Source organism: Crocodylus siamensis, chromosome 1, assembly GCF_052110815.1.
Source record: "Crocodylus siamensis isolate JL-2025a chromosome 1, ASM5211081v1, whole genome shotgun sequence".
Lineage (NCBI taxonomy): Eukaryota > Metazoa > Chordata > Crocodylia > Crocodylidae > Crocodylus > Crocodylus siamensis.
The window spans coordinates 156861649-156877482 of record NC_143395.1 but is presented as its reverse complement, the minus strand read 5'-3'; the positions used below and the strand labels follow the sequence as shown (position 1 = coordinate 156877482).

General features: G+C 40.1%; 1 protein-coding gene across 5 annotated transcripts in view; it reads left to right on the top strand.

Moving 5' to 3' along the window:
• The window catches only part of KIF6 (kinesin family member 6), a 421087-nt gene that overhangs the window by 398388 nt on the left and 6865 nt on the right, over positions 1-15834 (top strand). For all 5 annotated transcript variants that reach the window (XR_016442273.1, XM_090046733.1, XM_090046752.1 and 2 more), the window contains 2 exons: positions 8686-8775; positions 11781-11887. Coding sequence is in view for 4 of the 5 variants with exons in the window: in XM_090046733.1 (XP_089902859.1) it covers positions 8686-8775; positions 11781-11887 (197 nt within the window). In the remaining variant the exon portion in view is untranslated. The remainder of the gene's footprint in view (positions 1-8685; positions 8776-11780; positions 11888-15834) is intronic.

Below are 15834 nucleotides of genomic sequence, written 5' to 3'. Positions count from 1 at the left end.
ATTTTGTGACCTGATTGTAGAAGGCAATCAGGTTGGTCTGACAGGGCCTGCTCTGAACCCATGCTGGTTGCCCTCAAGCAACATCCCGCCTGCTGGTCCCTCAATCCACCCAGGATTCCGAGACAGGCCAATTGGGAACTGGGTTTTCTGGTTTGTTTGTTTTTTTACTCTGCGTCACGAATGCAGGATTCAATCCACCCAGGTTTCCATTTGAGGTACATCCTGTAGCAATCAGAAAGAAAGAGAGCAAAGAGGTAGGATGGCTCCATTGTTAGGGCACCATTGTAAGACATGGTAGAACTGGGTTAAATATGTTCTATGGGTTTCTCTGCAACCAGAAACAAGTCACATTTCCTTATCTCAATTTCCCATTTGTAAAATAGCATGCCCTGATCCCAAGGGAATGCATTAGAGTTTATGAAGTTCTTTGGAGGGCATTGAGCACCAAGGCAGCAGCAGTCATCCTGTGGTGTTCTTTCTTTCTTATTTGTTCCTATCAAGAGAAGTAAAAGTACATGTGGGTTCCTTTTTAATTTTGTTCTAAAATGATCTTAAAATACTTGTTTATGGCTTCTGCACTGCTTATTATGATTAGTCAATGGCATGTCAAAGAAGTATGCTTTACATTTGGAACAGAACCGTCTATTTAGTGCAGTTCTTAGTTCCTGGATGAGTTAATTTCAGTCTTGGAGGGTCCCCTATGCACAAACTGTCTTGATAATAAATATTTCTATATGGTTCAAGGAGTGCATCTACACAAGATGCTACATTGTCATAGCAATGAACTACATCAACGTAGCGTTGGCAGGCACAAACTGATGCCACAGCTGTGTCACAGTATGGATGCACTCCCTCGCTTCAGTACATCGGTACAACGATATAGTGGCTAAATATAGCCATGGAAGTACTAAAGGAAGTACTAAATGAAGGCACAATAACAACAGCACCATAGCAGCATGTGTAGATATGCCCAAGGAGTGGGAATCACTAATTGTGGCCCTAGTCTGGGAGTTTTAGGTGGTCTTTACATGTCCAAGGCCTAGGTCATTAAACACCATAAAGTTCAGGACTGTTGACTGATACAATATTTGGGCAGGGGCTAGGGGATGAGGAGGGTCCAGTGTAGCTGTGATTTTGTTTTCCCATAACTAATGTCATTTTTAGAATGGCCCTTTGAAGCTCACTGCTCTCCTTTTCTTCTCCTACTTCCATGGAGAGTAAGTCTTATTTTATATTAAGCTCTTTAAACTGGTTTAACACAAATACATTTCCAGTGTGATATATGGGGAATTAGAAATACAGATCTTGCTATTGTGAGAGTAAGCTGCAGGCTTAATATCCCACTGTGCTCAAGCATTAGGATTTTAGAGGAAAAGTTTCCAGTTTCTATATTATAAAATAGTAGAACGCTTATTTCCAAAGATTCCCTTCAACCAGAGGGACACAGAACTTTACCTATTAATGTCCATTATTATGTAGAATGAGATGCTGGATATACTTTCCCCACTATTATACAGTCCAGGTAAATAAATGACCTTTGGTTACAGAATTTGCCTAGAAACAGGCAGCATTTCCTACAGACCGATACTTCCATCATTACCCATCAGGCAAATTGTTCATAAGAGTAGATACTGACATGGATTATAAACCATGTTATATTTAGGGTGAATCAGTATAAATAGGGAGCCATTTCCAAAAGAGAATTTATTCAGCAGATGTTTTGAATGAACATAAGATCTAAAACTTAGTAGGTTGCTTATCAAAAATGTTCAGACTACATCTTTGGAGTGAATAGATGCAAACACTGACTTCAGAAGTAAAAGTAATGGATTAACTGTCTTAGCACATTTTACACTGACATATTTATTCTAATAAATTCCCTTGGTCATCTGACCAATTTGATATTGCATAGTTTATGTAGCATGTTATTGTTTATGACACACTTTCCTCATTTTGCAAACATTTAAAAATACTTAAATGTGATAAAATTGATAACTGAAAAGAGGAGGTGGGTCATCCACGGTAGGCTGGAAGGGACAAAATTAATCAAGTTTGTGCCAAATATTTAAATAAACCAGTGTTTTTGGTTCATAGCAACCCCACTAGAACTAGTCTGGGATATGAAAGGGAAAATCCTGCTAAGTGCTAAAAAGGTGGGATTTAGAATCTCACAGCATGGGGTGGTAAAGACCCCAAACCAAAGACTTGATCTTGCTTCCGCTGTAGCTGGCAAAACTGTATTGATTTCAACTGAAGCAGGATTGGATTTAGTATTTTGTGCTTGTTAAGATATGCCTTCCCCTTCCCCCAACCTTTCACACACACACACACACACACACATGTGCGCACACACACATGCACTGCACGTGCATGCGCACACACACGGCATTCTCAGTGGATTCTAAATGGGATTTGCCTTCCTCTAAGAAAGGTGATTTGTTAAGCAGGTGAAGCAGTGCTACCTTAATAACATTACTTTCTCGAATACGTTTCAGATATCTGGAATTTATAGCTGTTTTGTTAATGTTTAACCTGAAACATTCCTTTAAAATAAAAAATGGTTTGCTCCTTCACTCTTGTGACAAGGCTGTGCTCTGGTTAGCTCTGAATGCTTTATTTCCTTCTCCAATCCCAAGCACTAAACTGAAATACTCAGAAAGCATGAACAGAAAACACATCTCAGACAGTTGCTGTAACTCTTGGTAGGGATGGAAGGTGCAACCTTCTAAGTGTGGAATCAACAACATCTGAAGATGTTAAAGGAGAAGCTAAATGTTAGACGCATCACCAATATCGGTTTTAATTTTCTTGTGCTTTCTTATGTGTTATATAATCTGTGATGGAGTGTAATGAAAAATCTCTGCACGCAAATAAGCAACAAAAATACCAATGCGTCTGGATAGAGGCTTCTAACAAGACCATTATAATGCATGTGAAGTAATACTGAGACACATTACCAACATTCTTTAGAAGATTCAGAGAGATTAACAAATGTTTCTAAATTAAACGTATCTTCTCATTTATACAATGCTCTTAGAAGCAGCACATCCAGACCATTTGGAGGAAATTAATTAGTTACTATAGGGAAGAACTGTACAGTGGGGAGAAAGAAAAGGGGGAAAGCCTGATCCATATCTCTATTTCTGACTGAAAAGGATCTATGAATCTCTTTGTGAATCTTGAGTGAAAGCTCTGTGCTCTTTCTGTCACATTTCCCTAGAATTCTGTGAAGATTATAATGTGTTTGGGAAAACATACTTAATTTGTGAAATTTCACAGGTTTTAATGTTGGCAATAATCTTTCTTGTATATGGCAGTATAGATCTGCAAGTCTGCCAAAAGAATTCCACAAAACTGAGGCCAATTTTGATTTCGTAACCAAATGTAAAAATGTTTATATGTAAAGCAATTTGATTTTAGCTGCAAGTATATTACCCATCTCTACAGAGAATGCCTTGCTCCCTATAACTCCAAGGTACACCAGCAGTTCACAAGATCTGAGAGCGGTAGCTTGGTCTGTTGGGGCTTCAGAGTTTGTCAAACCATCCAAGACCCTGAGGCGGCTATCAGCAAAAGTAGAACACATGTTGGAGTTGTCAGAAAGGAAGAGAAAGGTAGTTAGCTGTGTTATACTGAAGTGAAGCAGAAGGCAGAGTAGAGTTGCACCTTATAGATTAATTCAAAAATGCATAAGCTGTTGTAAGTAACAGTCTATGGGTGCATCTACACAAGACGTTAACTGCACAGTAGCCAAAAAATATTGTGCAGTAGTGCATCACAGCAAACATGGCACTGATATGTCACTGTGCAGTATTATTTACTGTTCACTGGTGCTACTGCACAGTAACTCTGCTTACTGTGCATTTATTTAGTACTTGCTAATACAGATACTGACTGTGCAGTAGCATCTCATGTAGACATGCCTTATAAGGTGAACTGCCCAAAAAGGAAGAGGTTTATACTTCTCCAGTCTAATCCAAATAGGAATTCAGGTATCTTCAAAATGTTTATTTTCAAAAGCCCCTTAATGAATAAAAGCCTAAATGCCATATCCATCTTAGTAAATTAGATGCCTAAATTGGATTTAGGCAGAAATTGGTTCCCTAAATCACAAAAAAGTCCAGGATACCCCTGCTTCTGCTGCTCCAAAATTCACCTAATGCAAAGATACTGAGTGCTTAAACTTGTTTTGTTGCACTTTATACTTAGACTGTGCTAAATCTAGTATGGAATGGAATGCTAAGTGGTGTTAAAGGTAGAGCATGCTGTGAGCAGTCACAGATTAAAGGATTATACCGGTTCTTGCCTGTACAGCTCTGATTTGCCACTAGAGGGCTGGTGAGTAGGATCATGGCTAGGAGGCAGGGAGAAGAAGGGCTTCTGGGACGGGGAGGTGCTGGGAACAGTATCTCTTGGGATGCTGGAGGACTGCAAATTGCTCATTTTATCTCCATAGTGGGCACCAAAGTTACCCTTAGATGAGCTAAGTAGCACAGCTCAGAACGAACCCTTTCCTGAACTGGCATAACTTTGAGATGCCCAGAGGGCACTAAACACAGGTTAAGTTTTAACATGCAGGCACTCACGTTTTAAGTACCCTTAGAATGGTCAAAGTGTAAAGGGGTTTCCACACAGGTACTGAAGCACTAGTGAGCCTTTTTAAAACAAGATTTACTTTTCTAAACCTCTCATGTGTTTTTGAAGATTTTACCCAAGATCTAAAGTTCTTTACTGAATTGATAGTTCTGGAGAAGTGTGAAACTGCTTTGTGTCTAGTTGTCATTGTTGTCATTGTTGGCAGTCCTTTGATACAAGGATGATAGTCTTCCAGTACACAGGAAAGTCATCAGTGAGTCTGGGGGTGGCTGCAGAGGCCAATCCAAGATCTGCATGTTCAACTGCAGATATGGCATGCAGTTCCAGAAAGAAGGAGTGGATCCTGATGATGTCAAGTCACAGCTCTTAACCTTTGTTTCACTTGCTTATTTACCTCCATAGTGAGGCAACTGTGCACAAAATGGTCAATGCCTTGTTGTACTTTACAGAGCCACTGGGGATGATTCACTGTTTGAGCCTTCCAAGTATTGATGTTAATATTGCTTTCATCAGATTGGCCTTCAAGATGTACTTGAATCTCTTCTTTTGCCTACCTCTAAAGTGATTACCATTAGTGAATTGGACCTCTTTTGGGAGCTAGTTGTCAGGTATCCATACAACATTCCTGTCCAATGGAGCTGATGTTTTATAAACATGGCTGGTGGTGTCTGCTTGAGCCAGAACACTAGCATTCATTCTACTGTCCTTCTGATTGATATGAAGGATTTTCTGAAGACTGCTTTCAAGGCTTTCAGGTGTTTCCAATAAGCTGTCCAGGTTTCACACCCACCAAAACAACAGAGTAGGGATGGCAACAGCTTAGTAGACAAGAAGTTTGGTTTGAGCCCTGATATTGTGATTATCAAAGACACAATATTGGAGATGTTCAAAGGCCAGCACTGGCAGATTCTATTAAGTGTTGAGTATCATAATTTTTTTTTTTATGTTATAAGGAAGGTGACTACTGAGATAGGGTAAATGTTCAACACTGACCAAGAACTGCCCTCTAATTGTAAAATGTAGTGGAGCAGCTGGTTGTTTTGGAAGAGCCTGATAAAGTATCTTGGTTTTTGTGAAGTTGACAGTGAGTCCAAGCATTTCGTCTGCTTCACAGAAGACATCAGGAATGATGTGGAGCTCTACAGTTGGTAGGACACACAAAAGACAATCATCAGCATATTGAAGATGAGTAATGGAGGTGTTGGGTATCCTGAATTTGGAATGTAATCAGTTGATGGTAAAGAGATTCCCATCCATGCAGTACAGATTTCCCTCACTTTATGCTGTACATGCATTCCTGGAAAATGACACATAACTCAAATTTGCATAAAGGGAATCCACTTTACAATATAACGAATAGGGATACGTTCCTAGACCTCGACTGTACTGACCCCTGGACCCATTTCTACCACTTTCACAACACAACTTTGGTACTCACCAACAACAGACAATACACATAAGCACAAGGCACCATCATAATGGAGATGGCAACTACAGAAGCACGTGTTGCAGACAATGAACGAGGAGCCCAGATCCACAAAGGAGACTATATTTTGGTGCACATCACTCCCACAATGTACCAACAACACAAAGCAGCTGACTGTGGGCTTCTAACACACCGATCGCATAAAAGTGAATTTACCTCACATATAACACATTTTTGGTATAAAAAGGGTCAACAGATAAGAGCGAATTTGCACATACAGAACCTGCATAAAGCGGGGGAAACCTGTACTAGATGCTGATTCAAGATGGAAGTCTATCAACAATGAGATATGGAATAGCTGCAATACAGATGGAAAAAAGTATTGGTGCAGTCATGTATCGTTGCTTGACTGCAGTTCTCATGTTGAAGGGGTCCACGTTCAAGCCATTGCTCAGGACAGTTGCTGTCACGTCTTCATGAAGAAGTTTGATGGTACCAAATTATGGTTGGCATCCAGATATCACCAGGGCTTCTCTGTTGATTGAATCAAAAGCCTTAGTCAGATCAACAAAGGTCATGTAAAGATCTGTGGTGATCAATGGCACGTCTCCTGCAGCTGTCTAGCAAGAAAGAACATGTCAATTGTACCTCTGGATGGTCTGAAACCACATGGGTAGGAATATGCAGAAATTGTGCTGGAAGTGCATGGCACAGTGACTTCTTTAATTTTGGAGTTTCCCCCTGTGCCCTTCCCCCCACCACAGATTGGCAGGGGGGCCCCATCACTCACCACCCCTGCCTGATGGCTGAGAGGTGAAAACCACTGCAATTTTCACCTTCTGACCATCAGGTATAGGTGGCAAGCAGTGAGCAGCAGGGCCCCTCTGCCAATCAGCAGCAGGGGGCACACCGGGGAAACTCCAAGATTAAAGAAGCCGCTGCACCATGCACTTCCGTTGTGAATTCCAGAAATCCCTACACATTGGGACTCAAGTAGACTCTCCTTGGCAAAGGGAGTGAGTCTATTCAAGAGAATGTGGTGAGGATCTTACCAGCTATGAACAGAAGTACAATGCCACAGTAACTGGTGCAATCCAATCTATCTCCTTTCTTGAATATGGTTACAATTCTGGCATCTGTCAAGTCACTGGGAGTCTGTTCTAGTCATGGCAATACATCAATAATATGTGACTCATCACTTCTTTGAAGATCCCTGGAATGCCTAGACACACTACCATGAGCTAATCAAGAACTATTCATTTGTTTCTATGTATATATTTATTTGATTTCTATGCCTTCCCATCCAAAAAGGCTGAGGATGGGTTACAGTATTCACATTAATTGTAAGTTGTATTGTATTTAATTTAAACTTACTGTCACCTGAGTTCAGTTAAGCAGGTGTAAATGATATGGCACTTTAGGAGTTAAGTAGAAAAGCTTAGCTCTAAATCCGTGAGCTACTCATCTGAAAAAGACTTACCCTCTTGGGCACAGTATATTCTGCAAAACTGAACCTGGCACAATGTAATATAGTAAAATATCAGAAATAAATTTCTTTCCTTTTTCAAACTCTCTGCCAGAAATATCAATTCATAAGCCAAAATGAATGAATTACTGTAAAGTTAGAAATGAGCAAGAATCCTGCCACCTAGTGGAAATATCCTGCTTTTGAATAATTCCATGTTGCCATTCTCTTGAGTACTGGCACAGGAAATACTGCTACATATGCCAAACCCAAGGGCAGAGGAGAGAGTCACTGGATTAGGGAAAATGTCATTCCATAACAGAAATCTACCCCTCCCAGCTGATAAATCCCTTGATAATGAAATCTAATGGCATTCCTGTAGGGGCTGAATATGCTACAGCTGTTTGCAATATATTGGACTGTCATCAGTAAGGAAGCCATCAAGGACTTTGCTCATTTTTATCCAATTTCCACTTGATTTCAATAATAATTTTGTCCAAACAAAGACAGTAGAAAATGAGCCAGGGCCTCAGTATTTGGCTCAACCTAAGCTCAGGGAATAAACCAAAAAAATCACAAATTGTATTTTCAAAACATATCCAAGTACACATTAAACTCCGGCATAGAAGTTTATGTGCTGTGTCTACAGACAGATTCTTTTAACACCTTGGGTTTTTTACCCCTTAGTAGCCTTCTTACCTGTACAGGTGCAGTTATTGTCGTATAATGTGGATAGAAAATTCTCCTTAGATTTGTAGATTCATAGACCGAAAGGCCAGAAGGGACTTGTGAAGGGTAGGTGATTGCACCATCTCTGGAGGGAGCCTAGTCCACAGTCTGGACACCTTGACTGTGAAGAAGTTTTTCCTAATGTTGAGCCTGAAATGGTCTTCCAAGAATTTGTGGCCATTACTCTTAGTTTTCCCCTCGAGTGTCCTGGTGAACAGTTGCTCACCGAGCCCTTGATGTACTCACCTAGTGTAGTGGTCAGCTGCTACCAGGTCTCCTCTCAGCCTTCTTTTCCTCAGGCTGAAGAGTCCCGGATCCCTTCAAGAAGGCAAGAGATGTTTTTTTTTTATTTTTCCGGCTTAAAACAAATAAATTATAAAAAACAGTTTCATTGATGTTATTCAGAATGTATTTGGGGGTTTTCCCTACATAAAATTTTAATTTCCCCTTCATTTCCTCTCCATCCCAGGTTCTCAGAAAGCAGAAGAGCCAATCCCAATGGATATCCTACTGGAGAAAACAGCATGAGCAACCTGAGTGACTCAGCTTCACAAATAAGGTAAGGTCTATGTTTCTGTCACTCAGAAGGGAAGGGAAGCCAGCAAGTTCATCAGTATCCTTAAAGTTCCCTTATCATCTTTCTGTGTCTCCTTAGAAAAAATATATATCGATTGCTCATTTGGAATCCAAGTGCATAACTGCAAGCCATATTCACCCCTAAATTTTACCCTAGTCACTCATGTTTATATTCATAATTAACTTATACCTTCCATGCGCTTCCTGTTGTCTGGAGATTGCTATAAGGTCATATTGTGATGTCTATATTATCACAATAAAAAAAGAAAGACGTTTTATTAAAAACAAAAAGCACACAGCCACCACCAAACCAAGACTTGGAATGTATGGAGTATTGTACTATATCAAGACCTTAAAATGAGATCTGCAATATTTCTCATTCCTATGCTTTTTTCATTATCATGATAGTGAAGTCAATTTTATGTAGAATCTTACTATGTGTATTTCCTTAAGACATTCATAATCCCTCTCCTGCATATTACCCCAGTAGCTTTCTGAAATCAGGAAGCCTGGTGCCTTTCTATATTGTCAGTGAGTATTTACAAAATCTAGTCAAAAAGGCATGGCTCCACTATGATCACATAACATTTTAAAAGAGGCGACAGAGCTTTTTTCAATCATTTATAACCGTTTTAGTGTTCCTTTTTCCATCCTTACACACCTAAAGGCAATAAACTTCCAGGAGACAGATCCTTGCTGCATTTCAGAATTAAAACTTTAGACACTTTGCTGTTGCCACACTTATGAAATGCGGTTCTAAGAAAAATCCAAAAAATGTGGTTCACAGTTTTGTATCCCTCCTCTATAAAACCTAAGACATGTGGGGTGCCTGTACATACCAGAGGTTTTAATCCTCATTAAATTAAATAGGTGTACAAAATTTAAACTTGTTTGTTTTGGAGCGTTGCATCTATGTTTACATGCACTAGGTTTATTCAAACTAATTAAGCTGGGTCCCTGGTTAGTGCCACAGGAGAGTGGGATAGTCTAGTGCTGCTTCCACCCGGCCTGGAGCGCCCCCCGCCACACCCACCCACCCTGTGCCCTGCCACACAGTTGTGGAAGCAGGGAGCTGGCAAACCAGGCAAGAGTTTAAAAAAAGGGGAAAGCAATTCTAAAGCAAAAGCAATTGGAAGGGGTGAACTACAAAAAAGTCATAGTGCCATCTGATGGACAAAGGGGCTCATTACACATCTTCAGATGCCTTTGTGTTTGCATGCAATGAATCCAGGGATGTGACACTTTAATTCCCAGCAAGCCAAACTAAACTATGTCTAAGGAGTTTTAGTTTGATGCACAGGAAATACTTTTAAAGCATCAGGAAATCCCTCTCATTTAAACAGACATGCAGTTGCAGCTCATGAAAGGGCAAAAATCATGGCATGTACATGAGCCCATGGTTCCGTTTCCTACCACCACCCCCAATTGAGAAATATCAGAGGAGATTTTTATCAAGTTTTCTAAATTAGATCAATGTTGTGACACAGAAAAAGCATGGAAACATTTAGCACAAAATCTCAGTATTTCAAAAGTGTGTTTGCCTATCTGAAAAAAGAAGGAAAGAAAAAGTTTTAAAATTTGAAAGCCCCGCTTTTATGTACTTTTCTGTTTTCAGTGCTCAAATTCAGTGGTACATACAGGAAACTTAATTTGTATGTACATTAGCTAAAATATGCTGCACTGAATATTAGTTTGAAGATAGCTGCTTGATAGCTTGAGGCTGAACCTATGAGATGTTGAACAACAGTGGTTCCACATCATAGTGACAGTGTGTTTTCATCTGCTTCCTTAATTAAAAATATCTGACTATGCATGGGGGTCCCCAGTTTTTGTATAGTCTTTAATAAATGTCTCCATATTAAGCTATGTGAAGGACACATGAGAAAGTCTCCTGTTATTTTCTGAAAATATTCTGGCTAATTAAGTGAAATAAAATGTTTTGTTGAATACTTTTCTGCGCAATTTCCATCTTTGTTCTAAATCTGCAGACCACCAAGTTATCAACTAAAAATAATGGCACCACATAGACATGCATATCAGATGTGTTTTACATCAGCTGAATTAAATTCTGCCATAACAGTTATTTAGGACCTGAAGGTATAACAAAAAAAATCAGAAAAGTATTTTAAAAAGTGGGATATACGTAAACAGAATTGCTCTATATTTCCCTTTCTCTGCTTTGATCATTATGATTTTTTTGACGATTGGTATGGTTATTACTATATATTATTTGCATCAGCTATGTACTAATTTATCCATAAATAGGTAAGAAAACACAGAGTCAGGTCCCCAACTGATATAAATTAAAATGGCATGCTACATCATTTTATACTAGCTGAGGATCTGACCAATGTGGTAATGGTCTATATATCAAAGAATGTATCATGTAAATTAATAGTTTGACTGCATAAGATTATTGCAGCAAGCCACTATTTACAAAACCCAGGACTTGTCCTGGTTGCAGTGGCTGCCAGCAAATGTAATGAACATGGAGTCCACCAGCTAGTTCTAGCTGCATATTTATACTCAGTTGATTTCCAGTGGCAAGTGTGCTGCAGATTTATCCAGTTCAAATAGTGGCATTTAATCTGGAGTAGAGTCACATCATACAGTCACACCCACCATTTCTTCTGTACTATATTTGTATAATCTACGTGCATTTCCATTTTTCATTAACTCTGCTTTAACACTAAATATTTTTAACTTTTTGTCGGTGGTTTTTAATAGCTAAGCTACAGTTTGTCGTATGCGTAGGAATACATATTTATTTTAAAAATACAAAGATCAGTCAGTTAAGATACCAAAGGTTTAATTCTGCTCCAGGTTATGCTTGTTTCTGCTAACATACCCAAAGAACAAGGCCCCTAAATCAATCTTTTTTTAAGTTAAAAAAGAGAAGGAATTATGAAAAAAAAGAAGAAAAAGAAAACACACAAACAAACAATCTGCTGACTCAACTGAATCTGTGAATTTGCTTGCTTATTTCAGGATGCCTCAGAGTTCAAAATCATCTATCCCTCTCACTGGAGACAGCCAGGCAGATGCTGACATCATGGCTTTCTTTAAAGCCAGACAGAATCTCTTGCAGAAGAAAGGTAAACCCTAGGGCCATGCCCCCAAGAGCGGACATGTGGTTTGCAGCACCATAAACCACGCACTCCCAAGAATTCTGCTAATTTGCAGCATGACAGGGTTTTTGGACACTGGGAGATCCTGGTATGAAAAAACCTGTGCCACAAAAAAGCAGGGTGGCACACATGGCAGCCACCTGAAACTAGAGCCTGGCCAGCTAGACCCACACTCCAGCTGCCAGCGAGGTTCTGCACACCTGGATTGCCACTCCTGGAGTCCTAGGAGGCCCCCAGGTAAGGCTGCTGAGGCCAGCTCAGATGCTGGCCTCAGCCTCTCCTACCCGACCTGGGGCAACTTGCCGCACACCAGAGCATACATGCAGGGGCATTCCTCGGGGACAACTAGCAGAGGCACAAATATGTGCCGCTGCCATTTGTCCCTGTGGAACACATGTTCCCATTTGTGGGGTACTCCGTAGCAGGCCAGCTGAGCTTTTCTACATGGCACTATAAAGCCTGAATGGTTTCAGCATCATTACTAATGCTAGTCCAGATTTAAACTGATAATTGTTTCATCAACAACTCCAACCATTAGAGATTTCTTTACATGTATCCAGTTTAATGCCTGTATTCAGCATCTCACTTTACACCTTGTATTATTATATTTTATGATCAGATGGAGGAATGTCTGAGGCAACTTTCTTAAAGTGAAAGATTATGTCATTTGTAATATTATCCTTTTATGGTTTCTCTTTGTTAAAGAGAAGATGCTAATAGTCTTGCTTACAGTGATCACATCTACACGAGACAGTGGCTGTACAGTAGCACATAAATACTGTGTAGTAGTGTCACATGGCAAGAAGTGTGACGCAACGCTACTGCACAGTAGTAACAAGTATACAAGTACTAAATGACTCATGTAGAGATGCACGTAGCCAGTGAATAACATTTCAATCTTCAGGTAGTGTTGTTGAACACAATGGGACTGTTTTTGGAGGAAGGCTGATCAAATAAGTAGTGCTGTCAGAATGAGGACATGAATGAACTAAAATAAAATCAAGAAGATTCTCTTTTCTCTACTATGAATGCACTTTCTATTCTGTGAGGCTGGTAGATGCTGAGCTGTAGCAACAGGGTTTTGATTTTCTGTTTGTTTCATAATTAGATGACGTGCTTTTAAAATCTTCAACATAACTTACATCCCTTTAAAAATATCTGGCTAGAAGCTCAGTGTCCCTGTCAGCACTGCCCTGTCAATTTAAATGTATCCCTAACAGTTGATACAAACTAAGGATCTATCTAAAGCTTATGGCATCCCTGTGTCATTAAGTTTGCCAACTATCCTACTCTGTCTGGTCCTCCCATCAATAGATATTGTGTGATATCAAGGCTAATGTAAATCCTTTATTGGTATTTGTCATCAAATCAGGGTGAAAGCACTTATACATGGACAGGGCCAGAGTAAGTAATTTAAATTGGCAGTAGGCAGAATCCACCAAACACACAAGGGTGGTTCCTGGGGGTGGCCTGGAATGTCATCATAATTCATCATAATAAAGAGAAAAGGATCTTGTTCTTTATAACAGTTTTTAGTGACAGCAGCAAATTAGAGAATAGATTAAAGCAGTAGTGGTTACTGAAGCAATAACTTTCCATCAGCACTCCAGTGCTGATAACCGCATTACTCCAGCAAGCTATCAGCACCTAGCAGATGGTGTTAGCATTATCACAGAGTGGTGCTTTAGTATCACTTGGCTTATCAGGCCACTGTCAGGTAAACATACAGCAGCTGAAAAACCAGCCACCTTGCTCTCATACAAAGCAAACACTTTGAGTACTTAGGCTTTGAGGTCCCTTTTGTCTTAATTGAGTAAGGCTGCTGTCAGGCTTCTTCTGCAGACATAATTAAGCTGAATTTGTAGGTGGTTTATCCAGGAGCCAGCCTGCAGAAAAAGAAGTTAACACTGAAGGCAGAGGTCCTGGCTTCCAGAGGATCTAAGATTGATCCATTGTGTGAGATACTAAAAAGATTAACTCTTGATAACAAAAGCTCAACAACTTGCCATAAAACTGGCTCCCATGTCAATGAATCTCTTGCTCCCTTTTCTAACCTGCTTATTAGCCTGCAACCTATTTTCCAGCATTATGGATGGAGTTCACTAAAGGTTAGCTCTTACGCACACTACCAGCTATTAAGTCCCACTATATATGACAAAAATATCTTCAAAACAGAGGATGGTCTGTGCATCTGAAACTGTGTAAAAGTTCAGATATAAAAAGGTGGGCCAGATTCTGCCCTCAGTGGATGGATATGAGAATTGTATCACCTGAACAACAGGATGGCTTATGACAATCAGGAGAGAACAAATGATGTGGAATACAGGGAAATCATGTCTCCTCTGCTGATGAGCACCACATAGAAAAGATTGGAGCAAGCTATTGTCCATCATGTACAATAAAAAGCTCCTTCTCTGGTCTCTCCTTCAAACACTAGGAGAGAGACCTCCGTTCACCTCTCGCCCAGGTCAGGGAAGGATTTTACCCTGATACCAGTCTGGCTAGCAGTCTCTCCAGTAAGTTAAAACTCAAAAAGGAATCCTACAGAAAGTGGAAACTTGGTCATATTACTAGGGAGGAATATAAGAGTACACCCTAGGATACTAAAGGAATTGGCTTAGAGCTGCTGGCTATCATCTTTGACAACTCATAGAGGTTAGGTGAGGTCTCAGATGATTGGAAAGGGGCAAATATAGTGCCCATCTTCAAGACAGGGAAGAAGAGGGAATCCAGAGAATTGCAGACTAGTCAGCCTGACCTTGTGCCTAGAAAGATCATGGAGCAGGTCCCCAAGGAATATATTGTGAAGTATCTAGATGAGAACAAGGTGATCAGGAATGGATTCACAAAGAGTAAGTCATGCCTGACCAACATGATTTCCTTCTATGCTAAAGCAACAGGCTCTGTGGATGATGGGAGAGCAGTGGCTGTGATGTAACGTGGCTTTAGCAAGGCTTTTCACTTCATCTCCCACAACATTCTCATTAATACAGTAATGAACTACAGACTAGATGAAAGTACTGTAAGGTGAATGCATGACTGGTTGGATCATCTTGCTCACTGAATAGTTATCAATCAATGTCTAGTTGGAAGAAGGTATCAAGTTGGGCTCCCTAAGGGTCTGTCCTCGAGCTAGTATTGTTTAACATCTTCATTAATGATATAGATAATTGGATTGAGTGCATACTTAGCAAATTTGCAGGTGACACCAAGTTGGATTGAGTTGTAGACATTCAGGAGGGTAGGGCTATTCAGAAGGATTCAGAATGACTTAAACCAGAGAAATGGTCCTAAATCAATCAGATGAAATTCAACAAGAACAAGAGCAAAGTCCTGCACTTGGGATGGAATAATTGTATGCAGAAATACAGATTGGGGAATGATTAGCCGGGCTGCAGTACTGCAGCAAAGGACCTGGAGGTTGCAGTGGACCATAAGCTGAATAGGAGCCAAGAGTGAGCTCCTGTTAGCAAAAAAAGGCAGCAGTAAACTGGGCTGTATTAACAGGGGTCTCTCTAGCATATTTAGGGAAATGATTCTTCTGCTCTGTTTGGCACTGGTGAGAACTCACTTGGAGTAATGTGTCCATTTCTGGGCCTCACACTACAAGAAAGATGTGGACATACTGGAAAGAGTCCAGTGGAGAGCAAAAAAAATAATAATAATGAGAGGCCTTAGAAACATGATTTACGAGGAAAGGCAGAAAAACCAGAACTATTAGTGTGAAGAGAAGACTGCAGGGGCATTTGATAACACTGTTGAAAACCTGAAGAGAGATTGTAAAGAGGGTGGTACTAGTCTTTTCTCTGTGACTGTAGGGGGCAGGAGGATGTGCAAGGACCTCAAGCTGCAGCAGAATTTAGGTTGAAGATTAGAAGGATTTAGGTTGGAGATTAGAAAGAACTTTCTGACTA